The sequence below is a fragment of the Crocodylus siamensis genome, chromosome 11 (genome assembly GCF_052110815.1).
Source record: "Crocodylus siamensis isolate JL-2025a chromosome 11, ASM5211081v1, whole genome shotgun sequence".
In the NCBI taxonomy this organism is placed as follows: Eukaryota; Metazoa; Chordata; order Crocodylia; family Crocodylidae; genus Crocodylus; species Crocodylus siamensis.
In genome coordinates, this window is record NC_143405.1 from 48,724,483 (window position 1) to 48,751,011 (window position 26,529).

A 26,529-nucleotide genomic window follows, 5' to 3' on the forward strand; every position below is an offset into this window, starting at 1 on the left:
GGAGAGGGGTCACAGGTCCCCTGCTTGTTACCACGTGGCAGGCGTCATGACGGGGAGCGGAGGAGGAGCGCGTGGCTAGGGCCAGGGGATGAGAGAGAGAGATGCTGCGAGCTTTGTAAAGGCTGTTTATGCAGGCTGCAGAGTGGGCGATTCAGCACAGAAGCTGTGATGTAGTATGGAGAAGGGAAAATTGAGGGAGAGGGGTGGATTTGATAACAGTCTTCAGATACCTGAAGGGTGGTTATATGGAGGATGGCGATAAACTATTTTCTGTGGCCACAGGGGACAGAGCTAGGAACAATGGTCTCAAATTGCAGCAAGAGAAATGTAGGTTGGATATTAGGAAGAACTTTCTCAGTCTGAGGGTGGTTACGCAGCAGAACAGGCTGCCCAGAGAGGCTGTAAAGTCTCCATCCTCGGACCCTTTTAAGAGCCGGTTAGACCAGAGGTACTTGACCCATAGCCATGGGCTGCACCTAGCCCGTAGAGCTGTGTCGTCCGGCGTGTGGGGCTTCCAACAGATCCGGAAATTTGGTGGTGGGGGACTGGTGGCAATGTTAATTGCTGTGGCTCAGGGAGCCAATTCACACTGCTTCTCTTTAGCCCTTATACAATTTCTGGACCAGCGGGCTGTCCCCCAGTCCAAATGACGTGGCCCCATCTATCGCTTGGGGTTGCAGCCAGTTCAGTGTATGGGTTCCTGTATGGCCAGCTGAAGCACCGGGGCCAGGCCCGTGCACCAGGTTGCAGCTGTGTGCTGACCCCGCATGCAGGATTTGGCCCTGCACTGCTTATTCGGCCTACAGAACTGGAAAGTTGAGCATTCCTGGGTTAGACAGAGACTTGATTGGGGTGGCTTAGTCAGGAGTGATCCTGCCTCCTACAAGGACTGGGCGACCTTCTGAGGTCCCTTCCAGTGCTTGTCTATGATTCGGAGTGGACGGGGTGAGTCCATAGGAGCCACTGTTCCCAGACTGAGTGCTGGGGGTTGCTATGTGCACTGTGCTCCACCAGGCACAATCATGTGGCTGAGATGCAAAAGAGAGACTGACCTCGCTGCATGATTTAAAATCCTCTTGTATTGATGAGAAAATCGGGATGCGAGAAGCATTTGACTAAGATGCTGCTCACATCTGACCACAAGTAGTTCCATTCTCCCTCTCCATCGCCCTCTGTGATTTCAGTGGGATGCATACACCTTTTCACGTCACAGCCTGAATTATTCTGTTGTCTTCCACCCTGCGAGCAACTACGTTTCAGTGGTGGATGTCTGATCCCTATGTACAGTCTGCGATGCTCTTGGGCACTGTAGGGAGTCACTGCCTCATCAGGTCTTAATACTTGATCATCTGCTCCCTTTTCTTGCAGCTGCCTCTCCTGCGTGAATGGCTCATTCCCATGCCACTGGTGTAAATACCGTCACATCTGCACCCACAATGCTGCGGAGTGCTCCTTCCAGGAAGGACGTGTGAACATGTCTGAGGTAAGCTTCCTCAAAGCTGGCTCCCTTACCCCTCCATCTGCCTCTCTGCTCTGCACTGGGGTCTGTGGAGTGGGACTCTCTTCGGATTATCTGTTATTTTGGAGGGGAGAATACCAGTGAACTGCAAGAGGGAAAAGGGCCCTTTCACAAGCTGTCCTCCCTGTCCTACTTGGTTGTGCTTCCATCTGAGAAAGGGGTCCTTGCAGTTGGGCCCTGTGTTGGTGGGGCAGTGATGACAGTGGAACTGCTGTGGGTTTTTGGCGAATTCCTTACTTGTTGGAAAATGGTGTGATGGGGATTGAAACCGTTTTATATGTTCAGATTGAATATGGCAACTACTCTGCCCTGAAAACAATAGAAAACTCAAACCCCAAAGCAAAAAAAAAAAGACCTTCAGAAGAAGTTGAAACGTTTTGTTTTGATATTTCCCAAATGGAGTGCTATGAATTTTCCTTTCAACGTTGACACTTTCATTAAAAATTTGCCAACATTTAATTAAAAAAACCCCCAAAACAGGGCAGTTGGGGGTGGGGGCGGGACCTTAAAAGCCCCTTGAAAACCAAACAGTTCCCCCTTCTCCCTCCTCTTCTTCCCTTCTGGTTTGCCAGGAGATCCAGAAGATTTGCATTGCAGATCAATCCTGCATGCAATTTGTGTCCGCCAAACTGAGGAACTCATATGTGGACTGCCGTCCTTGAGGGGATTCTTTGGGTCCAAACGAGGGTGGCTTCCCTGCTTTTCCAGCCCTCGGTAGTACCTTTACTTGTCCTGATGCTCAGTCACTGCACGAGCTATTTAAGAGCAAGGCCTTGGGAAAAGTAGGTTCATTATAAACCAGCTCACACGTGCTTCCTTTCCTCTCTCCCTGTCTCAGCCTATCAAGGTGGCTTCAAATCCTCTGTTAAGTCAGAGGGAACCTTAACCCTTCAGGCTCTGCATTCTCAAGGTCCCCCTGAGTAACTCAACAGCAATCGCTTCCTGGAGTTGGAGACTTGTATACATTTTGCCCAAATTTCAATTGGTCTGTAGAAACAGCAGTTCTGGTGAGCACTGGCACAGATAGGAATCACCCCATATTTGTCTTACTGCAGCCCTGTCTGCAAATGGACCGGGGAGGTTTGTAGAAGCTGGTGAGGTATAGGTTTGTCAGACTGTTCTAGTCTGCTCCTGATGCTGGGTTGGTCCTCCTGCAAAAAGCCAACGTTTTAAAAGCAGTGCGATTTTTGGGCACCCAGTCTGAGATGCCTTTAAAGCAGCCAGATTTGCAGAATGAGGACTTGATCTCTGTCCAAACTAGGTCCCTTTAATGGGTCTCAGGTTGGGTACCCAACAATATGAATTGCTGCTTAGCATTTAGGCCAGGGCTCCTGCCATTCCCAGGGGTGGGGAGTATTCAGCCTTGCCAGAGCTGAGGTGGTCACAGTGACGGGGTGGCAGGTTCTACAGAACAGCATGATGTGAAACCCTGGCTCTGTTGAAGACTATATCCGAACTGCTCTTGATGTTAGTGGAGCTGGGGTTTTGCTCATGCTGTGCTGCACACCTTCCCAGCAGGACTGATACCTGGTTTTACCTCAGAATTGGACCTGAGACCCAGCTATGCCAACCACCAGTCCAGTGCATGCTGCCAGCCCCATGTCCGTAGGGCCGTTTTGTCCAACGTTACATTGGCTGGGGTGAAGGGAATTTCCTTCCTGACACCCTCTGGCAGGAGGATGAATTTCCCTTCTGATTGCGCCACAGGTGGCTGCTGCTCTTGTTATCCCAGCGCTGCGAGCTGCCTGGCGTGCTGCTGTGAGCCTGGTGAGTAATGAGGACTTCTTGGCCCACAGAGCTCTGGGCTTCCCGTCACCCTCTGCTAAATTGGAAGAAAAGGGCTCTCTTAAAAAGCCGTGTGTTAGGAGCGCTCTGTTAGAACCTGCCGCTTGCCACTCCATCCTTTTCCCTGCGCAGCTTGATTCTGGCACCGCTAACGCTTTCCTCACCAGAACCTGTCCACATGGAGGCACCAAACAGCTGCCTGTCAGGAGCAGTGGCTTGGCTGAGATGTGGGTGCAGGGGGGCAGTCTCCACGAGTGCTTTGGGGAATGGGTGGGTGATGCATTGCCTCCTGTTCTGCTGTGGCTAGGCACCTACATGCAGTGGTGCGTGGAGCCCAGAGAAGAGGCAGAGCTGAGCTGTGGCAGCAGCTGGAGCTGGAGGTTCTGCTCTGCTGCCAGGATGTGCATTGCTGCATGTGCAGATGATGGTTTCCTAAATTCTGCTTTGCTGACTACTCTGCAAGGAAAGGGCACTCAGTAAATACCTAAGGGAGAGATTTGCTCATGCTTTTAAACCATGAGTATCCCCATGGGGCTGAAAGGGCCGTAACCTCACCTCCTTCCCACAACACACATATCCTCTCACTGCCAAGTTGTGCTGATCAGCTTAAAAATAACCTTGCACTGGATTTTGGGTGCTGTCTTTGGCCATCTCCTCCCCACTCCAGGGATCAGCCCCCAGCTCGTAATTCTGTCTGATGGGCATGAACAGCTCAGAGCAGTAGTGGTCAACATTTTTGCTGTGAAGGCTGGATGAGTGGTGTCCAGGCCCAGATGCCATGGCTCTACAGGCTGGGGTTGAGCACCCCTGGATCAGAATTAGCTGGGGAGAATAGTGCCTCACTCTGGGAGGTGGAAGTGCCTTGTGAATTAAGGGGGAAATTAGCAGCACACAAAAGTGAGTATTTCCCATTTGACTTCCTCTCCCCAGCAATTAACTGGGAGTGCTGGAGATGATGAGCCTTCCCTAGCCCAATCCAGAGCTTCACTTGAGACAAGTGCTTGTTGCCGCCCTGACCCCCAGCCCTTGCTAGCAGCTCTGTGCACACTTTCTCTCTACCTCATGTCTGGTAATAGGAAAGAAGTGACTGGACTTCTTTATGGAGATTGTTCAAATGAGTTTCTCTTTGGAGAAAGCACTTGTCAGAGCCATCTCAGGAAACCTCTCCCCAAGCAAACACCTTTAATGAGGGGGCTGACAGGTGACAGAACTCACGGCACATCAGGTCTCCCAGGGAGCAAAGGACGATGAGGATGGCTAGAACTTTCCTCCCTCTGTGAATCAATTTGCTTGTAAAGGAATAGGGGAAAAGTCTCCCTTTCCCTCTGTATGGTTGGACAGTCTTGGCTTGGCCAGTGATGCTCCCTCCCACAGCAGAGGGCACCTTCCCCAAAACCCTTCCCAGTCTTTAGGATGTGGGAGATGGCTTGAGTTCCCTAAAGCACTGCCACCCTTCACAGCAGCAGTATCTAACCCTAGCCTCACACACTTGCCTGGCAGCCAGCCTCTCTTGTGACTTGGGGCCCTCCCAGTCTTCTTCGCACCTGGGAGATGCTTTTTAAACATGCCCATGTGCCCCTGGATCAGCCTGGCTCTGTGGAGACTTTGTATGCACTAATATCCCTTGCAGTTCTGTTCCTTGCATAGCATAGGCAGACTTCCTCTTCCCTTAGTGGAAAACCTTCCTTTACCTCTGTTGCTTTTGTCTCCCAAGTTCCCTATTATCACTGTTTGGGGGGGGGGGGGGGGGGGTGGCACAGACCAGGGATCTCCTGAGGTGCTACCGGGTTGGCCCACCCCTGTCCACCTCCCACATGGCACCAGACAGATCCGACAGTGAGCGCCATTGAGGCTGAGGTGCCCTTGGCAGTATTTTTCACTTCCTTCTCACTGTGTCGTTTCCACTCTGGCTCCTGTTGCTGCTGCTGCTCCAGGCCAATGAGCGGCTGCTCTGCATTGAATAGGTCGAGCTTCCGGCAACGAACAATTAATTTTTCTTCCCCCACTCACCCTTTATCATCTCTGGGAGCCTGGCCCTCCAGGAAGGAGCCAGCAAGTTGGGCAATTACTCATCCAGAGCCCAGTCACTGGCCGCAGGATTATTCTCATAAAAGGGAGAGCATGTGCAAGGGAGTGACTTTATTTATGCCAGGCCAATTCCTGTGCACCTCAGTCATTTAAGTGGCTGTACTGAATTCAGAGGGCCTGATCCTACTCCCACCAAACTCAACTCATCTGAGCAAGGCAGGAAAACCTAACTTGGTGTAACCAGAACCCAGGCTTCCTAGTTCCTGTGTGTCTGGTTGTCTTATCCATCATGCAGTCTGCGGTAGCTGTACCTCCTGGGGTTGTCTCTGTAAGAAAAGGGACAATTTCTTGTCATACTCTTGCATTCTTGACAGATCTGGCCAAGATTGGGCGTCTTAGTGGTGATACCTGATGTGTTGAGCTGTGCTAGTACCTCCCAACCATTCACAACTCTGATTCCCACAATACTAGTAGAAATGGGCAGCTGTCATTTCCCCAGGGCTGTGGCAGATAGGGAAAATGAGATTCCACTTGGCAGTGCTGCCTGCCAGCCCCTCCCCTTGTCCCACAGCTCCTCACATATGTGGGTGCGTGTGGGTTGTGTTGGGTCTCTTCTGCTGACTGCAGCGACTGACAAAAGCTTTCATTGCCCATTGATCCTATGAGCTGGGCAGAGATGGGGGGAGCTGGTGAGACTCTGTTCTGCCTCAGACATCGATAATGAAAATAAGCTGAATTCCAGCTGGAGGGCTGGCTCCGCTCTCAGCCAGTCCACGGTGTTGCTCAGGGCAGGAGGTGACATCTGCAGGGTTGCATGAGGATCTCCAAAGCTAGGAGCTGCCCTGTAAAACTGTAATTACTGGTGAGGATACACCAGCCAGAAACAAGTGCAGCTGGACTCTTGGATACTGGAAGAGCTTTGTTGTGTGCACAGAGAGACAGACGAGGTGTCTTCTTGTAAAGGAGTCCCAAGAGACATGGGACCCCATGTCGCCTTTCCCTGAAAAGAGCTGCAGGTTAGGGGCCACAATTCAACTTAAATTTTATACTCATTGTAGGGATTTCCTAGGCCATAGCCAGCAAGCAGCCTCTACATGCCCACTAACTGAGTGCATGTGTGAAACTTCGCAGGCTGAGTTTTGGAACGCCCTCTGGAAATGCAGTCCTGCCACTGCTGGGTATTGCCCTCAGTCTTACAGTGGCTGTTCGGTGACGCGCAGACTTCCCAGGAGGACAGCCCTTGAGAACTGTGTACAGACTCGAGGCATGGGGGAGCTGGCCCTTTTGGTTCAGGCTCAAAGTGGCCAGGAGCCTTGCGTGAGGTTTGGAACAGCTCAGCAAGGCTTGTTTTTACTCTTGTGTGGCTTAGTTAGTTCCTGGCAGGGGAGGTCAAGATATGATCAGAGCAGCTGCTCTTGTGGGATGCATATCCTGGCAGGAGCTGATGGGTCATGCCGCTGTCCCCAAAAAGCCTGTTCCCGTGAAACCAAAGGAGTCCTGACAAACAGCCCAGTGAGTCCTTCATATGAGTGGAGGCAGCCGGGTACCAAATCATGGCAGGGTAGATGAAGGATGGAGACTCAGCACAGGCATTGAATTTCCAGCCTTTCGTGGGTGTAAGTCTAATGCTTTGAGGTATTTTAAGCTGTGCTTGGTCTGTCTGGGTTTCTGCTTATCTGACTGTGGTGGGAAGGCTGGCACAGAAATGGAAACCTCCCTCTGCACCCACTGAGACGTGCATGCAGCTCCTGCTGGCTTTTGCCTCCTAGCACCTCCAGGGCAGCCGTTGCCCATTAAGCTGTCTCTGGAGTCGAGGGAGGACTATGGCATCCCTGGCTCATCAGGTGTGTTCTGCGGGCGCCAGAGAGCAGCGCAGGGCGCGTTCCCCTGGGTCTTCCTGGGGCAGTGACTGGGGAGAGCAGGGTAGGGAGAGATCACGGATCAGTGGGAGTTGCTCATTCACCCACATCTGGGTGGCAGTGCCAGGGAACAGCCAGCATTTTCCTGAGGCCATTGGAGGGCTTTGATCCCCTGGATGTAGGAGGCTTGGTTTTCTAAGGGTTAACACCACATAGCTCTTTGCCCTCTTGACTTTGCCAGGGTGTGAGGAAGAACAGCTGCTGTCTCCTTCCTTCTTCCACCTTCCCGCTCCTGATTCCTGGTGGCTGGGGAACGCGATCAGCAATTAAAACTGAATTATCTTTTAATAAAAGGCTGTTCCACTGAGGGTGGATCCCGCGTGCCTGCGGGTGGAGGGGGCTGGATGTAGAGAGGAGGAGCATGTTGGAAGTCTCCAGCTGTGACTATCTGTGGAGGATTGAATGTGTTCAGCTCTGGGCTGGCTCTCTTCCTCCGGGCTGGAGAGTAGGTGCTGCTCTGAGCTGAGCCAGGAGACCAGGGCAAGGCTGAGGGGATCCCTGGGGAATTGCCACCTGCTACCTTCCCTGATGGTAGAGCAGAGCCCCTGGGCTGTGGTTGGTCACACTTTGGGGCCTGGTCAGATGGGAAGGGACTTTGGGGAGTCAGAGGCCGGGGCTGACTGTCTGTCTGCCTTCCTCCTGTGCCCCATACAGGCAGAGCCCCAGACGCCAGACACCAGGCCTGGCCTAGACAACCCTGAGGAGTAAGAGGCTAAGAGTCGAATGTAGGCTCTTTTCTGCGAGGATGCCCAGTTCCTCAAAACAGCACCTAGCCCTGATATCCCAACTGTATCATCCACCCACCAGCTTCTGGCCAAGCCACCTCTGGGTATCCAAGCCAGGCCATATGTTGTGCTGCCCTTAGCTTGGTATCGCCTGGCTGGGAGGGGAAAAAGGTGTCCAGAGGAATTCAGAAGAGAGAAGAGGCAGAGAGAGAGAGGTGGTAACTGAAGGGGTGGAAGGGGAGTGGGAATGCACATACTGATGGAGGAGCCTGGGTAGAAGGACATGGGGAAGAGGTAATGGGCACCTGGGGTGAAGGGAGGAGAGACAGCAAACAAGAGCAAAGGTGTTGTGGGGACTGATGAAGAGGGGAGCTGGAGCAAGAGCCGAGGGACAGGGAGTGACACACAGACAGAGAGGGAAGGAGATGGTCTGAATGACTGGGAGAGGAGGAGAGACGGATGGAGAAGAGTCAGGCCAAGGCTTGGCGAGGAGGGCAGTAAAGGCCAAAAAGGAGGGCCAAAAAGGCTCTGCCTTGTAGCTTGCGGCTGAAAGCCCTCTTACCCCTAGCTTTACCCCCACATGTTCAGGAGGCTTTTGTGGGATCACTCACCACTGTTCTCCCAGTGACCTGGACCAACTTGCCTATGTCCCACCGTATACTGGGAACAACACAGCTGCGTGCTCACTGCTGATCCAGGCAGCCATGGAAAAGGCAAAATGACCACTTTCCCACCTGTTCTTTACCCTCTGCCCAATAGAAAATCTCTAATTCAGAGGTGGGCACAGGCATTTCCTTGAGTGGAAAGCCTAGTTTCTCATCAGAGAGCAGTTGTAGCACAGAGAGCTTGAGACCAACTGTATTGTCAGTGCAGATGTACCAGCATCAGGATGCAGCACCCCGCACCCCCATGGTGAAGTCAGGGAGCTGCAGGAAATGGGGCCAACAATCCCTGAGTCAGCTGGGGCCTGTGTGGAGGTGTCCCCTCTGCCAGCATGGAAGGAGCAGGCTAACATCCTAGGGCACAGCCAGCACAGGTTTGTTGCAGGTAGGTCTTGTTTGACCAATCTCATTTCCTTCTATGACCAGGTGACCTATCACCTGGACAAGGGAGAAGAGATTGATGTCATATATCTTGACTTCAAAAAAGCTTTCGATCTGGTATCCCATGATCACCTGTTGGCCAAACTGGCCAGTTGTGGCCTTGGCTCCACCACGATCTGCTGGCTGGGAAACTGGCTCCGTGGTCGGACCCAGAGGGTTGTAATTGATGGTAGTCACTCATCGTGGTGCCCTGTGACCAGTGGGGTCCCTCAAGGCTCTGTCCTGGGACCCATACTGTTCAACATCTTCATTAATGATGTGGACATTGGAGTCAGGAGTGGACTGGCCAAGTTCGCCGATGACACCAAACTTTGGGGCAAAGCATCCACGCCAGGCTGACCTGGACAAGCTCAGCAAATGGGCGGACGAGAACCTGATGGTGTTTAACGCCGAAAAATACAAGGTTCTCCACCTTGGGAGGAAAAACATGCAGCATCCTTATAGGCTCGGCAGTGCTACGTTGGATAGCACTACAGAAGAAAGAGACTTGGGGGTCATCATTGACCACAAGACGAACATGAGCCTCCAATGCGATGCTGCGGCTAGTAAAGCGACCAAAATGCTGGCTTGCATCCACAGATGCTTCTCGAGCAAATCCCGGGACGTCATTCTCCCCTTGTACTCAGCCTTGGTGAGGCCGCAGCTGGAGTATTGCGTCCAGTTTTGGGCTCCACAATTCAAAAAGGATGTGGAGAAGCTTGAGAGAGTCCAGAGGAGAGCCACGCGCATGATCAGAGGTCAGGAAAACAGATCTTACGATGACAGGCTGAGAGCCATGGGACTCTTTAGCCTGGAAAAGCGCAGGCTCAGGGGTGATCTGATGGCCACCTATAAGTTTATCAGGGGTGACCACCAGGATCTGGGGGAACGTTTGTTCACCAGAGCGCCCCAAGGGATGACGAGGTCGAACGGTTACAAACTCCTGCAAGACCGTTTCAGGCTGGACATAAGGAAGAATTTCTTTACTGTCCGAGCCCCCAAGGTCTGGAACAGTCTGCCAGCGGAGGTGGTTCAAGCACCTACATTGAACCCCTTCAAGAGTAAATTGGATGCTTATCTTGCTGGGATCCCATGACCTCAGCTGACTTCCTGCCCTTTGGGCAGGGTGCTGGACTCGATCTCCTGAGGTTCCTTCCAGCCCTAATGTCTATGAAATCTATGAAATTTGTAAGGGGGGGGGAGTGCCATCAGCTTGTGAAGCTGTTCTTGGGGATCACATCATTCAGATTCCTTCCAACCCTGCTGCAGGGGAGCGGGGAGGCTGGATGAGGTTGCAGGCATTTCCCCTGCGGTTTTCCCGGTCCTGCAGCCTGGGGCGTGGGGCCATGCGGCTTGCTGGGGAGAGGGGGCCTCCCAGCACCAGGTGCTTCCTGTTTTGTAGCCGTGTGAAATTTTTGTTGGATGAGACAGCTCTCCCCACAGATGCAGAACATGTGACGTCGCCAGAGGATTTGGCTCTGGCCCAAAGAGCAAGTCAGCAAAATGGGTGGGTGGGTGTGTGGCTGCGTGTGCAAGCACCGTGTGCCTGTCATGCCATACGCCTGCACACACAAGTTATCTGTGGGCACTGTGGGGGCAGTTCACAGCACCCAGGGGCGACCCAGCAAGCAGTATTACAGAGCGGAGGGTGAGGCTAAGGGGGCATGGCACTCAGCTCCCACGTGGCAGAGGCTTCATGGAATATGAGCTGGTTCTTTTAAGGACCACTCAAACGCAGCTGTTGTTGTGAGGGGGCAGGTTTGGCCTTAAGTCATGGGCCAGCGTGACAAGGCCCCAAGACCCATCAGCCAGCTCTGATACAAGGCGGGAGTGACCCATGCCCCACACACGGTGTATGTTGCTGGGAGCCAACCCACAAGCTCCCGAACACACCAGCAAATACATTGACTGCACCCGCACATATGCTCAGGCAAAATTGCTGCCATTGCTGTCATGTCATTAAATGGCTCCCTATCCACTTTGTGCCCAGGGTCCCCAGAATCCACATGCCAGCTCTCTGTGAGTGTGGGAGAGGATATCTAGGAGGGGCTTAAAGAAGAGGCTGGCGGGTCTGCAGACTAGCTCAGGGAAGGGTGTTCTGCCTGCAAGCACCTGTGCCAGTAGCAGACGGTGTGAGGGCATGAGGAGAATGGGAACCTGGTAGTTACATAGGGATAGGCAGTTTCTCAGGGTCTGGGAGGCAGTGGCAGGGAGTAGCAAATACCAAGGGACAAGGAAATGGAAGGTATGGTGTTATGTTGGAAGGGTATGATACTTTTTGTTTAAGGGAGGAGGAATCCTCTCCAGGGGACTGTCTCACCGTGTAGGGAGAATGCTCATTTTAATCCATTGTGTGTGATGCATTGCAAAGGAGAGGGCGTGAGGCAGTCAGTGGCATTATCCCCATTTTGCAGAGGGAAAACTGAGGCCCAGAATGAAGTGAGTCAGTGGCAGAGCCTGGAATAGACCCCACCATCTGATTTCATGGTTGCCACTGTGAGTTTTGTGTAGCTGGTGACCTGTAATTTGTGACCTAGTGCCCCCGTTCCCTCTCTGTCAGTACATGGATAGAGTCATTTTTTTCAGATGAATCAGTTGCCAGAAAAAAACCACAGTGTTGTGTTGACCAAAATGATCCTAAATTCAGGCTAAATCCAGTGAGTCATTTGGACAGGAAAAATGAGGGGGTGGGGTGGGAATTGAAAAAAGTGACATGCATTGTCTTAGCATTTTCAAAGCAAATGGGTTTGGGTTTTGTTTAGGAATGATGTTTCCAGACCAAGTTTGCTCATATTTGCTAAAATGAAATATGGCATAAATCCATTGCTGCCCCTCCTCCCCAAACAAAATACTCTGTTTCAGGTTGAATTAACCATTTCGGTCAACCTGAAGCTGTATTTCAGCCTGGTTTCCTGTTTGCTGACAAAGCTGGAAAGGGCTCAGTTTTAGGTCAAGCTGACACCATTTTAGTGTTTTCAGTTTCTCTGTTCAGCCAGGAAAGGGGAAAAAAAATCAATGATTTACCCATCTCTAAGCCTGTTGCTGCTCAGGTCTCACTACAGTGAAGCAAAGCCCTGGCGTAAACACAGCTAAGGGAGCAGAGTCCCTGTTGTCTTACCACTCACCTGGTTATGAATCGTGGCCCTGAGGTTGGGGTGTTGTGGGGGGGAGGCTTTGATTTTGGATCTGCAGCTCTGGGCCTCCTATGAACTGTCCCTGAAGCCAGAAACCAAGGAATGCATGTCTGAGCATCTGCACTGAAGTAACCATCTTGCCCTGTGATTGCCCTGTGGGCTCTGCGATAACCCACCAGTTCACTGGTGCTGCAGGGAGTGGGGCTGAGTAGGGCAGAGCCTGTTTCTGAGACTGCCAGTTAACCTCCTGATTGACACAGGACATCTTGATTACTGGGCACTGTCTGGCAACAGGTGTTTTCCCACTGCACAGCAAATGCCAGGCAAGGGACTCTTGCTGGACTTCCCCTGTGGAGAATCCAGCCCAGCAAGGAAACATGGTATGACTTGATCACTCCCAGAGGCAAGGCGACCTCTACCCTGAGCAAAGCGGGTACGGTGCTCCCTTCGCAGAAGGCTTGCTCTGCCTGAGGACTTGACCTGGTTGGTGTGTAGAGTGGGGAGAAGGCAGAAGCTGGGTCATAAAGTGACACCATGGGGTGAGGGGAACCAGCCTCCAGCATGTGCCTTTCTGTGGGAGAAGGCGTCACACTGGGCAAGGCTGAGTCAAGGCCCTCAGGGTGGCACTTGGAAGGGGTAGGAGATGCGCTGGCTATTTTCTGCTGAATTATTTCATGGGGTAGCTGGGGACCTGGAAGTGAGGTTGAGGGGAGGAATGATGGGTGGTGGCTGTTCCCAGCACATCTGAGAGCATACCGGCAGGGAGCTGGACTTCATGCATGAGGGAGCTGCGTTATCGTGGCTTCAAGGACCCAGGCAGAGCTGAGACTATCAGCTCTCCTGATCCAAAGCCAGGCCTCTGCCTGAGAAGATCCCTGGCCTAATATGTAACATTCATCTGGGCTGATTTGCTGAGAGGATTACCAAAACTGCAGGTGAGACTAGCACCAACCCTGGGGAGCATGGTCTAGGGTTCAGGGGCCAGGACTCCTGAGTCCTAGCACTGTACAAGCCCCATCCCTTCTCTGCGCCTCATGCATCCCATCTGCAAAATGGAGACGATGGAGCTTGATGGTGACAGTGAGGATCGGGACGGTGATGGGATCCCTGTTGCTTGGACCTCGGTAACCAGTTGATGGGATATAGCCCCTAAGGGCCTGTGTCTGCAGTGGAAACGAACCTCCAGATTAGTCGGGTCCATCTCACCTATGGGCAGTTCTCTGCCTGTCTGCCAGAGCTGGCAGAAGGACTCTTGTGAGGCAGGGTCTCTGTAAAGTGCTTTGATGGTGTTAGGCGTAGCAGAGTGGCACCTCGATCCTGGCTCTTGCTGCCTCTGGTTTCAGCCCTGGTTCCTGGAGTTAGGATCACCACATCAAGCTTGCATCGTGCATGGTTCCTGCCAGGTTGCCAGGAGATGCAGCTGCAGGTCCCTTGGTGCAGCTTGGTTTCTGTTCTTAGACACATTTGTTTCAAAACATGTTATTCTCTCTCCCTTATTTAAAGCCAGCACTTTTAAGAGTAGCCGCCTCAGGCACAAGTCCCCAGCCAGGCTCTGCAAGGCTGGCCTGGGGATTGCATCAGGCTATTGTTGCTGAAGCATCATCCTGAGGGACCATGGAGCTGTTTTTCTGTCCAGGCCCATTTATTTTTGCTCTCTCCCTGCTCCCCTGTGCTTTGCACACTGGGGCTTGGGGCTCCGTAGAGAGCAGCCCTCAAACTGGATGCATGAAAAGTTGAGAGCTTTGCAATGCTGCAGCCCCAGTGGTTCTTCTCAGAGCTGGCTGATGAGGGGATGCTCAGACTCAGGTGCTCACTGCTGTTCCCTGAGCTCTTGGCTTGCTCCACTAAAAACTCAGGGCCAGGTGCAGCTGTAACTCAGCCATGGCACATGCTACCTTCCCTCAAAGTTGAGGCCATGTTTGCTGGCCAGTGGCCACTCTGATGGTGCTCCTGGTCCATCACCGTTGCATCAGAGCTCTGTGGTTATGTTGTACAAGGCGGGGTGTGTGGGCGCTCCACTCCAAACCCAGCCCTTCTCCTGGGTGAGGGCTGAGTGGGATTGCTATGTTCAACTTGCTACAAGAGCCAGATCTGGCTCCATTGCTTATTTTGCAGGACTGCATGCATTAGTAGGGCAGCATGCAGCTTGGGCTTCAGGTGGACAGTAGACGTGAGCTCCTGGCAGGGTTTTCCTTCCTGAGGGGACTACAGGGACTGCCATATTAGGCCCATGAGTTGTATCACCTCTGAGCCCTCACCCCTGCCCAGTGCACTGCTCATTTTAGGTTGTTCTTCCTCACAGTCCAGCACCTCAGGGCTCACGGGCAAGGACTGAGGAAAAGGAAACTCCAGGACTGGGCTTATAGAGGCTACTATAGGGTCACAACTAAGGGGCTGTAGTGATGGGCTTGGATCTGAGGCACACTGGCAGAGCTCTGTTGGCCCAGTGCTGAAACCAGGGGCTGTCACAGCAGCAAGGTGCCCAGGCAGGGCTCTGGGTGAGAGGACTTTGACTGCCTGCTTGCAAGTACCAAGATCTAGCCACCATTACATCTCATGTTCTCTGTACTGTAAGCACACAGCCCTTCAGTGAAGAAGGGCTTCCTTTCTGGGAGCCAGATGCTTGGCCCCGAGCGCATTTGTCCTGTGCTAGCCTTAGTTACCCAAGCTGGCACAGGCGGTACCTGTTCTCCAGCTGGGCTGAGCCACTAGAGGTGCCGCTGTTCACGCATTAGCAGGCAGGGCACAGGTAAAGCATGCTAACTTGGCAGATGTTTTGCTCAGAGGCCTTCCCCAAGCTCCTTTCCTCTCCTGCCAGAGCTTGCTCTGCCCTGCAGTGCCTCTTTGGCTTGGGCAAAACAAGCACCCATAGGTTTGCAGGAGAATGGTGTGTGATAATTTGACATCTCAGTGCTTTGTTAACTTTGGAGGCCTTGTGCAACATGTAATGGAGCTGAGCTCTGGAGCACCAAGCACAGACGCTACATTGAGGCTGAAATGGCCTCTTTTATAGAGCATTGCTGGATGATTAGAGCATGTCACTGGCCGGCTCTAAAATCAGCCTGATCTGGTTCTTGTTTGCCAGGCAAGGGCTGGGTTAGGAGTGGGTGTGGGTGTGGGGTTTGGGTGGCGGATGTGAATGCCTGTTCTGCATTGCAAGGCTTTCTGGGAAATCCACCTCTTTCACGGAAATGTGTTCCAGGACCTCAGTGTCTAAAACGTGTCATTACCAGTGTCTAAAAAGTGTCATTACCAGGTGTCAGTCATAGCAAGTGCGCCTTCCAGATGTGAATGGGGTGAGGCAGATGCAGCCACATGTTTGAATCTGCAGCCACTCTGAAATAGTCACTCTGAATGGGAAGCCTTGGAGGGTACATCTTGATGCATGTTGACTCTGAAACCTAGTGATTACATTTAAACATAAACACATCCTGCTGCTAAAGTTGCAAGCTGTGCAGCTGAACTGTTCCTCCCACAAGCCGGAACTACCTGCATTTCTGCATTTTCAGCCCTATATCCTGCACATCCTCCCCCCCCCCCCCCCCAAAAAAAACAAAAAACAAAAAGTGAATGGCAGGGTGGAGGGAAACAGATATAGTGTCTTACTGAACATGAGCAGGAAAGTGTCTCCACAGCGGTGGAGTGCTGTGGAAACAAGGTGGCTGTGCCCCAGCTCTAGATCCCATGTGCTGTAGAATATGTGGGGCTCTAATCAGGGCTGCCATGAGCTCCTGACAACTGTAGGGCTTGGCTGTGGACAGAGGCACACTCTGGTGTATATGCAGGATTGGGTTTGTCTCATCTCTTGTACAGTTATCCTGATATGTGTATGCTTTTCTGCGGTGTCTGGAGGATGCCAGAGCTCGCCATGAGCAGTGTTTCTGGGGTTTGGGGGAATTTTTGGTGCTAATTCTGGATCTTTCATCCCCTACCCCACAGGACTGCCCACAGATCCTGCCTTCCACCCAGATATACATCCCTGTGGGTGTGGTGAAGCCCATCACCCTGATGGCCAAGAACCTGCCCCAGCCGCAATCTGGACAGCGCAACTACGAGTGCATCTTCCACATCCCTGGCAGCACCACTCGTGTCACTGCCCTGCGCTTCAACAGCACCAGCATCCAGTGCCAGAACACCTCGGTGAGTGCAGCCCCCACCTCGCCTCCCGCCCCTGCTGGGACTTCCCTTGTGCTCCAGGGCATTGGTGAGGGGAAGTGCATTCAAGCCTGCAAGGCATCTATGGCGTGACCCCTCTCCTGAGGCACACGTCTGGGGGGAGAGCTCATGTCCCCCCCACTCCGCCCCGGCAATTCAGAACACGTTTCACTTGCAGGGTGTTTGCTCCCTTCCTAATCTTGGCAGGTTGAAGGTCACCCCGGTGGCGTGGCTTGTTCTCCTACTGGTTTTGCCTCTTATCTGCTTTGCAAGCTGAAACTGTCACTTTGAGAAACTCTTTCCTCACCCCCCAGACCTCACTGCCCGACTTGCCTGATGCATTCTCACCCCCGCCCACCCCCGCCTCGCACTGGCCCAGCTGCACGGAGTCAGGTTGTGTGGAAGTGCTCCATCCAGCCCACCGCCCACCGCAGCCATTCAGCCAAACTGACCCCAGGGGACCCTCCCCTGCTTTATGAGCATTTCCAAGGAAATTTGCTTATGAAAGCCAAAGAAAGTTGCCTGGGAGAAAGCCAGCTGGACTGGCGTTTCAGAAACTCTGCTTGCCCCCCCTTCCTCCCCCTGCCGCCTGCACTTGGTTTCCTTTAACACCAAATGATCCCGCTTTACAAGCGGAATTGAGTTAATTCCCCATTTATACCCAGCACTGCACACACTCACACATGCACACACATGTCCAGTCACGCTTTCCAGCCCACTCTGTTGAGCCCAGTCAGGCCTAACTTACAGCTCTTCTGAGGCCCTGCAGCTGTGATGCTGCCCCTCCTTCCTGCCCTATAGCCCCTGCGCTCACTGCCCTGCCAGTGCTCCTCACCCTTGCCCTACAGCCCCCTTGACCAGTTCAATCCTGGACTCCTATCCAGCTCTGCCAGTGCTTTTCACCCCCCTCCCAACTGCCTCTGTGCTCAGCTCCACCAGTGCCCCTTAATCCAGAGCCTCTTCCTCCCCTGTTATTTTATCCTTCTCTCCTCTAGCTCTGCTGGTGCCTTTGAGGCCCAGCCGCTGCTCTAGTCTATGCCACGCTGCCTCTGGAGTGAACCTCAGAGTGCCACTGAGAAATTAGCCTTGCCCACTTGCTCCCAAGTCTGCAAACTAGGCCATGTAGACAGCTTGGGGGAGGGCATGCCTGAGAGATCTGGAGTATGCGCTATAGCACAAGGCTCGGGCTCTTCAGCAAGGTAGAGGTGGGGCATGCACTTGGGATGGCTCACCAGAGCCACGTATTGTGGCCACATTGGGGCTTAGGCATGAGCGGGGGAAGAGGGGAGCCAGTCACTTGGCTGCACTCCTGGGCTTGGTCCACAAGCCATACAGAGAAGCCTCAGCCTCGTGTCTCCTTCCCACTGCTCTGCCAGTGCACATTTTGTCTCGATCTTCAGCTGGCCCAGCTCCCCTCACCTCTTCCTTCTGATCCACCCTGTGCCTAGGGAGGTGGGTGCTGTTACAGCCAGGCTGTGTGATCCACTCAGGAAGCTTGGATACCTGGTCCTGCTTGGTGACCTCTGTGGAGAGCGTGAAGCTGTGAACAGAGAGATCTGAAGGATTACTAGGCTGTTGCCCTCTGGGGAACACCACTGCTACAGTTCCTTGGCTGACCCGGTGGGCTCTGCACCAACCTTTCCTCATCCACATTAAAACTGCCCCTCCCTTCCTTCTCTGTGTCTCTGATTTAATCCTTTTAAAATTTGTTTTCCATCACTCATACCGTGAAAGCTCATTTGCAGCCATGATGTGAGCCATACTCCCTGCTCTCCTGTCCTTCAGAGGCACAAGTGACATTTAGAAGCTATTGAGGATCTAAATGGTCTTTTCTCTTTCTCTTTCCCTCTGCCCACACAGTCTCATTGGGGTGGGACTGGGCTGGACCTGGAGGGCATCATTAGGTGTGAGTCTATCCCTCTCATTTTCCTGGGAGTTAATAGCTCTCGGTTTGTTACCTGATGCTCCATCCAGATACACCTGATGCTTTTAAAAAGTGGGTATGTCTGCCTGTGTCCTTGCAGTGGGAAGTCCTTAGCTAGTGGGCAGATGTCACATCAGGTATGTTCTTACCTGGCTGGCCTTGGACCTAACGCAGCATAAACTATCTGTTATAGAGGGAATTAGAGGCTGGGTCAGAGCTCTACTGTAAATATAGCTTCCCCCAAGGGAAAAGCTGTGCTCAGGAGAATGCTCAGGTGGGGATTTGTATACTATTGTTAAATTCTCCATAAAGCAGAGGCGTCTCTGGGGACACTGTGAGTGTGAACACATGGGGTACGTCTGCCCTGCAGAATTAACCTGGGTTAGCCAGGCCTGGCTGCGAGCAGCCTGCTCTCCACCCCCCTCCAGGTACTTCATTACTAGTGCTGGGTTCACCCGAGTGTTTGCTACTATGGGTGTGCAACACTTCATACCACAGTAGGCTGCACTTCATCAGGACACTTTCCTAGAGGGTTGTGGGAGAACTCTGTTCTGGTATGTGCAGGGAATTGTGGAAAGGCACTAGAAGCCTGTCAGCGCTCGAATGAGTTAGCTTACTTGCTCCTTCATCACCAGCCTGAGTGAAGCAATACCCGATCTGTAGCCTGCATCCCAGCAGAGCCTAAAGCAAGAGGTGCTGTGTGTGGATGGGGATGGGGGTAGGGGTAGGGGTAGGGGCGACGTTTGAGTAAGAGGCCAGCAGTAAGGACAGACCTAATCCCAGCATACGTGCTGTGGGCTGAGACTGGAGCACAGCCCGTTTGCAGTTATGGAAATAACAATGAAGTCAGCCATGGAGACGCATGAGTTCAGGGGGAAGCAGCAAGGGCCAACTGAGCACATAAGAGGCCAAAAATCATGTTTTCTGGAGTGGGAATGCTCTCTGTAGGGAGACTTGGAGTCTGTATTGAAGTACCAACAGGGTTCCAGGGAGACGGCTCTTCGAATCCCAAACCCTGGCAGTAACTCCTTCCCAAAGAGGTTTTCGTTGTGGGGTGGGCTTCCTGATACTATCCAGGTGACCCTATATCCAGCCCTCCCTGCCTGCTTCTAAAAGGTACTCTTCAACATTCACCTAAATACCACCCCCAAAGCCACAGAGGTGCAGGGCAACCTAAAACCTACATTTCAGTCCTTACAGTGAGCCATCAGCCTCACACTTGTGCTTCTCGTGAGTATGCAGCGATTTCTTTTCAGTAGCTTAGCCAGGCTTCTGGTGCGTGGGGGCTGGGGTGTCCTTCAAGAGAAGCAACTAAAGGAGAAGCTGGAGTAATTGAACTAATTTCCATCAGGGGGGTGGTGGGGGATTGCCCCCTACCAGAGCCACCTCAGGTTCCACCTCATCCATCTCCCTCAGCTAAGCACCGTTTTGCTCAGCCTGATCTCTAGGACTCAACGTAGGCGAGTTGTAAATGACTCGAGAAGAACGGAACGAAGAAGGCTGTGATGGATGAGAGCGTGCGTGTGCGAGGAGATTACTGCTGCCTCTGTCAGATGAGATGGCCCCCAGGATGGAGGGGCCTCAGCTGGACTCTTGTTCTTATATTCTGCGTAGCTCCGTTGCTCTGTATCTCCTGTTGCCTTGCAGAAGATGCTTCAGAGGTCAACTGAGTGGTCATTTTCCCAGCAGGAGGCCAATTAAGCCAAATACTGGCTCAGCTGTACGAGGGCTGTTACTGCAGCACACGTGTGCCCTAATCGCATCCCAATTGCCAGTGTTCGCAGGCCTTGAAATGGGGTCGATTAGGAGGCCGGGGGAGTCTGTGGCTTGCCAGCGTGCAGTGCTTTGGAGGAGCCATTTTTCAGTGGCAGGCAAGAGAGAAATGGGGTTTCCTACTTGCTGTAGGACAGCAAGGCTGCACAGAACTGCACCCGTCACAGAAGCACTTCTGCAGGGTACAAGCAAATCTCTTGGCTGGGCTGCTCCCCAGGGCAACTGTGATGGTGCTTTGGGGTGGAGGGTTAAGGCTGGTGGGGGAAGAGGCCACGCTGTCCTCAGGCCTGGCTGCAGTCACATCAGCGGTCCTGCTCTGGTGGGCAGGATTAATCTGCTGAGCAACGTTACATTCACATGTGTGAGTGTTGGCAAGACTAGGAGCCTCCTGGATCCCCAAAGGCAGCAAATCCCTGCTGCTCTACATGTTACAGAGCCTTTTGGTTTGGGGTCTAGAGAGCAGCAGGCAACTCTGGGGTGGTTAGAGCAAATCTGTGTTCATACATGCACCCCGGTGCTCTATTGTCGCAGGCCCGGCAGGCTCGCGCTCCTCAGGGGTGGGAGGAAGCAAGCCAGGCATGCTTTTCTACCAACCACATGAAAGTAAGAGCAGGCTTGTTGGTGTGTCGGCAACCTCTCAGCCAGGGAACTATCAGTTGTTCACCCTTGCTGATTTATTGATCTCTAACCTTTCCCATTTGAGGAGCAGACCTGCCTCCCCCACTTCTTCTCTCCTTCCCTCTTCGTTCTGAGCCCCTGGTCTCCATCCTGCCTCCCTGCCCCTCCTGTCAAGTCTGTTCAGTCCTCCAGGCAGGGACTTTTCCTGGGTTGCGGAGTCTACTCACTTGAGGGCTGATTCTTGAGGATGCTTAGCACTGTTCATCTCACTGCTTTTGTGGGAACTGAGGGGACTGGGCTAGTCCCCTCTGTTTCCTCTTAAACTTTTCTCTTTGTCTTTAGCTTGCAGTTTGGTTTAGCTCATTTTGAAGCAGTTGGGGATGCTGTGTTCTGAAGGACACTATATAAAAATAAATAGCATGGTTGAACAGTAGTGAAAGCGCTGGCTTAATGGGTCTTGAAGGTTGTATCTGATACTCAGCCTGTGGGAAAGGACAGTGACTTGTGTTAAATGCAGCACCTGGGAGTGATGCTTGGGTGACTGAGGGAGCAGGTGGGTTTGGGTGCTGGGGTCAGGAATTACTGACCATTTGTGCCCATTTCCCTCTGGTCCATACAGCCTGTGAATGGTGGGGATGTTGGGAAGTAGTCATGGCAGACTGTGCCTCCTGCCTTTACAGTGCAGTCCTATAATCGCAGCTATTAACTGTGGTGCCTTTGAGGCTCTGGCTTAAACAGATGTGATGGCCCAGCAGGTTAGGGGCCAGGTGTTGTTTCGAACAAAGGCTTTTTGCAGAGCCGTCCATTTCTATTGATAGTTTGCATCACAGTAGGACACAGTAAGGCCACAGACACAACAAGAGAGATTCCCTGCCTCAAAAAGCTGACAGTCTAAATGGACAAGAAGTGAGACAGACATAGAGATAACGGTTCTTGGTTGAGGTCACCCAGTGGGGTTGGTAGCTGAGGTCGAGCAGACCCCAGATTCCTGTGCCCCAGTCCAATACCTGCCTTCTGTAGGCAGCTTTGCCCACCCTCCGTGTAGGTGACATCTCCATAGTGAAGGTTGCAAACAGAACTTGAATAACCAATGTGAACGTAAGTTTGGCCTAGGTATTATCAGACATCTCCTAAATAAAAAGCACAATGTCTATGTGCGGGGTGCAAACTTCCTTTGCGTCACAGAAGTGTTGATGTCATGATGGTCCAGGAAACATTTGAGAAGCAAGATGTTTGATAATATCTTTCGTTGGATCATCTTTGGGTCTTTTGGCCTGTGAAAGTGTACGTAGTGCCCAAAAGCTTGTCTAACATCCCTCCATACTATAGAACTGGTTCTGTGAATGGGACTACCAAACAAATCTTGCTGCTTTGAGTTACATGTCACTTGGATTTTAGAGCTGGAGTTAAGGTTTGAAGTGCATTTCTTTTTCAAACCAGTCTTTCCCCTACTGTTTTCATGACCCACCTGACTTTGTACAAGAAAAAACCTTAGTTGAAAAAAGCTGTCTTGGCTTTCAGCATACACTTGCCTGTTTTAAAGTTTGAAGGCAATTTGCCAAGCTGTTTTAGGTTTTTTTTTAGTGTGGGTGCTTAAAATTCACACTTTTTTTTGAAATTTTACTCCTATCTCTTTTTTTTCAGTCCATCTGGCTTGATGATGGCACTTCATACTCTATACGCAATCAAATACCATTAATGCTGACCTGCAGTGGGGAAGCGAGGATGAACTTGTGTCCTGGGTTGTTTCAATTTCTTTATGATGAATAAAGAAGAAAGGGAATTGGGTTTGTTTAGTTTGCTTGGTTTTAAGTTTCTACTTTTTAATGTTAGAAATTCATGCCTTGTGTTATCTGGAAGACCCTCTTGACTGGTGAACTACTGAAAGGACCGCATACATAATCAGAGATAGGAAGTGGGTATTTGATGTCTATGATTGTGGAAAGTATGTAAGCAGATGCTTAATTCCCATAACTTCTATGGGAATCTATGCACAAGGTTAAGTGTTTTGCTGAATAAAGGATTCTTTTCTGGATTAGGTTCTGAATTGGGAAGAGATTTTTAGTTAAGGCTGCTTAAAACTCTTTGTGTTGTGTTTGGTTTGTTAATACTGATCTAACTCCAGTGGCTAGTTAGCATTTTGAAGAAAGGTCATTTTTGTTTAAACATTCAGCAATCCCTTTGTAAAGGTTTTAATGTTGAGCATGCACATCCTCTGAGACACCCAACCGGTCCTCCAGCAAAATCAAGGGATACCAGGAGAGACATTCCTGCTAGCTCTAAAGTAAAAAAGCAAGCAGAAAAGAACTTTAATGCCTCCCCACTCAAAAAAAACCAGTGCCCCTGAGCTTTCCTTTATCTGTCATAAAGAAGTAAAAAAAGCGTTAGTTCAATTTAAAAAAAAACCTTTCCAAGTCAACTTTAAATTTAGTTAACTAGTTTCTTAAAATCTTTTAAAAACACTTATACAAGACCTTGCCTTATTATTGAGTATCAAGATGCATTGCAACTCACAAATCCAATCTCTGTTGCAGTTAAAAACTCCTTAGCATTCAACGGCATGGAGATGAACGTTAGCTTCAATCTTGCAGATGCTTGTTTGCACACATGAATAAAGTTCCTCCTGTAGGCAAGTGTTTGCAGGCTTAGTGTCATACTTTGAAATGGAAGGCAGATACATATTCACATATCCTCACGGTTCATACAGGCTCTCAAATAAATGAATGAAGGTAAACCACTGCATTTCACATTCCAAGTCCCCCCCCGTTTTCGTTCTGCCAGCTGATACCTTGCCTATCCACCTTATAACACAGCCATTGTTCTGGTCGCTGCAAAAGATAAACAGCATTATTGATGAAAAATAACATCGTCTTCCATCATTTGTGGCAATGCTAGTAACACAAGGAGGGGCTTTTTATAAAAATATATGCTGCCAGATTTCTCTCTGATGCAGTTAAAAAGGTCTTAAGGAACTACCCCAAGCATGGATTTGGTCCCGGCTTTTGCTCTTGAGAATGTTCCCTGAAAGGGTGTAATGTCAGGGGTTAACCCATGAAACATTCTTTGCCTTTAAGTTTAAAAATAGAATTGAACTCCTGATCCGCTCCTATTTCCTCCTTTTATTTGGGTTGGTCGTCTCGGTGCTTTAAATTAAACGTAACTCTGAAACTATTTCTCATTCCCTTGCACAAAAGCAGCACTGGGTGATGAGCAGCTGTGTCAACTCAGGAGAGTCCTTTCGGGCTGATCTCTTCAGTCCTCCTGTCATTCGCAACGAGTTACTCGTCCTTCTGCAACTTGCCTCTGGCTTCCAGCCATCATCTCTTTGAACTTTGCTCCTTCCTACCCTGGTACCTATTGGGTGGGAAGGCATCCGCTGATGTGACTGCCTCTTTGGAAAATGAAAGGCAAGTCCTCTCCATTCTTCTCAGTAACCTGACAGTAACATGGCCTGTGACCTGTCATCACCCAGGGCAACGAAGGCAGTCAGAAAGCTGAACGCCAGATGGTTATTGGGATGGTTTGTCAAGGATCCTATCACCCATTTCATGCAGTTAGATGAGAGCCAGAGTTTGAGCCCCTTTTTGTGAGGGGATTAGTCTGCATTGTTCCTGAGCATTTTGTTAACACTACTCTTTGGAGGAATGCAAAGTGCCGGAATAACTAAGCTTGCAATAGTGGCATTGTCCCCACACGTGGCTGGGGAAAGTGAGGCACGGAAAGGTTACGGGACTTGCTCAGGGATGCACAGAAAGCCTCTAATAGAAGTGGGAGTGGAAGCCAAGGGCCCCGACTGACCATTGAGGACAACACCTTATCCTCTGCTAAAAGAGATGCCGGGCTGCCCATGGCAACACGGTACTGCATGCCCATTCCCGGAGGCTATGGGGCTGGGAGGCTCAGCTGACTAGTGAGGTGTCGTGTTGCCATGAGTGTGCTTGGCAAATGTGTGGCTTGTGGGGTTTCTTTGCAGTTAACCTTGATGTGGTCCAGGCTTTGACCGCACCAGAGCCCAAGGGTTTCAGGATCTCAGCTTGCTGTATCCTGGGCTCCTTTCCAGGAGCTCGGGACATGTTGGGCTTTTGGAGCTGCGTGACTCGGAAGGGAAGGAACATGAATGCAAAGAGAGAATAATAGCAGGAAGAGAGAAGAGATATAAAATCAAAGCCGAAGCCATCCTGTCAGGTTGTGCTATGTGTGTGAGCGCTGGTATTTTAGTGGGCCTGGAGTATATTTATAGGGGAACATAAATCATACACACATGCCCTATTATGAGTGCTGCACACCTACAGTATATGTATCTCTAATTAACCAGCCGCTGAGAGGGAAATGGGATTGGATCCTGCAACCCCAGAAACGTTCTTGGAGGAAGCAGCGCTCTCTCTCTCCTCACGGCGCCTACATTTATCTTTCCTGCAGCAGTGTTTAAAGTGAAAAGGGAGTATCAGGAGAGTTTGATAGGATCCAATTAAATTCCAGCAGATAAAATAATGATGAATTGCAGTTGAGCTCCAGCGAGACGCGATGTACATTACTGCCATCCCCGTAGCACGGGGAAGGAGTTGAGGTCATCAACTACAGAAAAAATAGGACACAGCTGCAACTGAACCGTTCCTACAGAAATGCAATCAAGGGGCGCGCGCCTGTAGACGGGGGTGTGGGAGAGGGAAGTTGGGATGCAGACAGATGCTCCAAGCCTATGCAATGCACGCTGCTTGCAGCCGACAACCATCACCTTTCTTCCAGTTGCTAATGTGGGCTGCAGCCTTATCACATGCCTGGGAGAATCCAGTGTAGGGGCTTGCTTTTCCTAGACAGCCGTCTGGGAGGACGGTGTTTTTGGCTTGTTGGGTTGGGAGCAAATGGAATTTGGAGCAACTGAAGCAGGCTTGGTCCCATGGCTGGAGATGTTCTTGTGCTGGCAGGGCCTCGAAGCCCCTGATGGACATACCAGTCTCTGGGAAGCTGAATTTTGGGGTCTCTCTGTAAAGGAATTGCTTTGGCATAAGCCCCTTCCTTCCAAAACTTTGTGCCCAGAGACCCTTGATACTGCTTGTCTTGATGCTTATTAGTACCAGTCCAGCATCTGCTGAAGTGGGCCGTGCAGGACAGACAGGGCACCAGCCTGGTAATCGAGGGTGCAGTGACTGCTGTCCTGAGCTGGTTTTTTGCAGTGGAGTGAAAGGTGAAAAGCACATAGCCCTGTCCTGGACCATGAAAGGTCCTGAAAGGAATGATTAGGGTTGTACAAGGCGACAGAGCTAGGAGCAAGATGGGGGAGAGAGAGTCAGTCCAGAGGCAGGGTGAGAGCATCAGTGCTTGAATCCCTTCTCTTGGGAAGGAAACTGTCCGGCTTGGCTGGAGCGCCCTGCCTTGGTGTATCCCCAGGCGCTCCTTTGAGTTACCCTGTGCAGGATCTTTGTTACAAGATTCACAAGCGTCTGAAGTGCAAAGCTCAAGGACCTGGATGCCAGGAACTCCTGGCAGGGCTGTGTGCTCCTTTCCTTCTCTGTGCCTTGCCTCTCCCAGTGGAGATCCTACTGACCTGCTTCCCGGGGCTGCGGCAAAGACTGGGTTAAAGCTGGCAGAGCACTTGGACGACACAAAGCACTGAGTGTGTCCTGCTGAGTGTTATTACTCTACTTCTAACCAGGCTGCTGGAGGCAGGAGAGGTTGTCAGTGCAGTTTGATTGGTATTCTCCGAGTCCTGGATCCTAGGGTGAGGCTCTGAAAACAGCGCAAGGAGCCCTCCCTCCCTTTCATCTGTGGCCACCATTTTTGCTCCCAGATAGCAATTTTCCCTTCCAGCAACTTGTCCACTGTGCTGATGCTTTTCTGCTGCGTGCTTTCCCCCAAAGGACTGTGGG

General features: G+C 51.4%; 1 protein-coding gene across 6 annotated transcripts in view; it reads left to right on the plus strand.

The window, feature by feature from the left end:
* The window catches only part of PLXNA1 (plexin A1), a 233,419-nt gene that overhangs the window by 136,162 nt on the left and 70,728 nt on the right, over positions 1-26,529 (plus strand). For all 6 annotated transcript variants that reach the window (XM_090022932.1, XM_090022938.1, XM_090022936.1 and 3 more), the window contains exons 9-10: positions 1,369-1,483; positions 16,132-16,332. In XM_090022932.1, the coding sequence (XP_089879058.1) occupies positions 1,369-1,483; positions 16,132-16,332 (316 nt within the window). The remainder of the gene's footprint in view (positions 1-1,368; positions 1,484-16,131; positions 16,333-26,529) is intronic.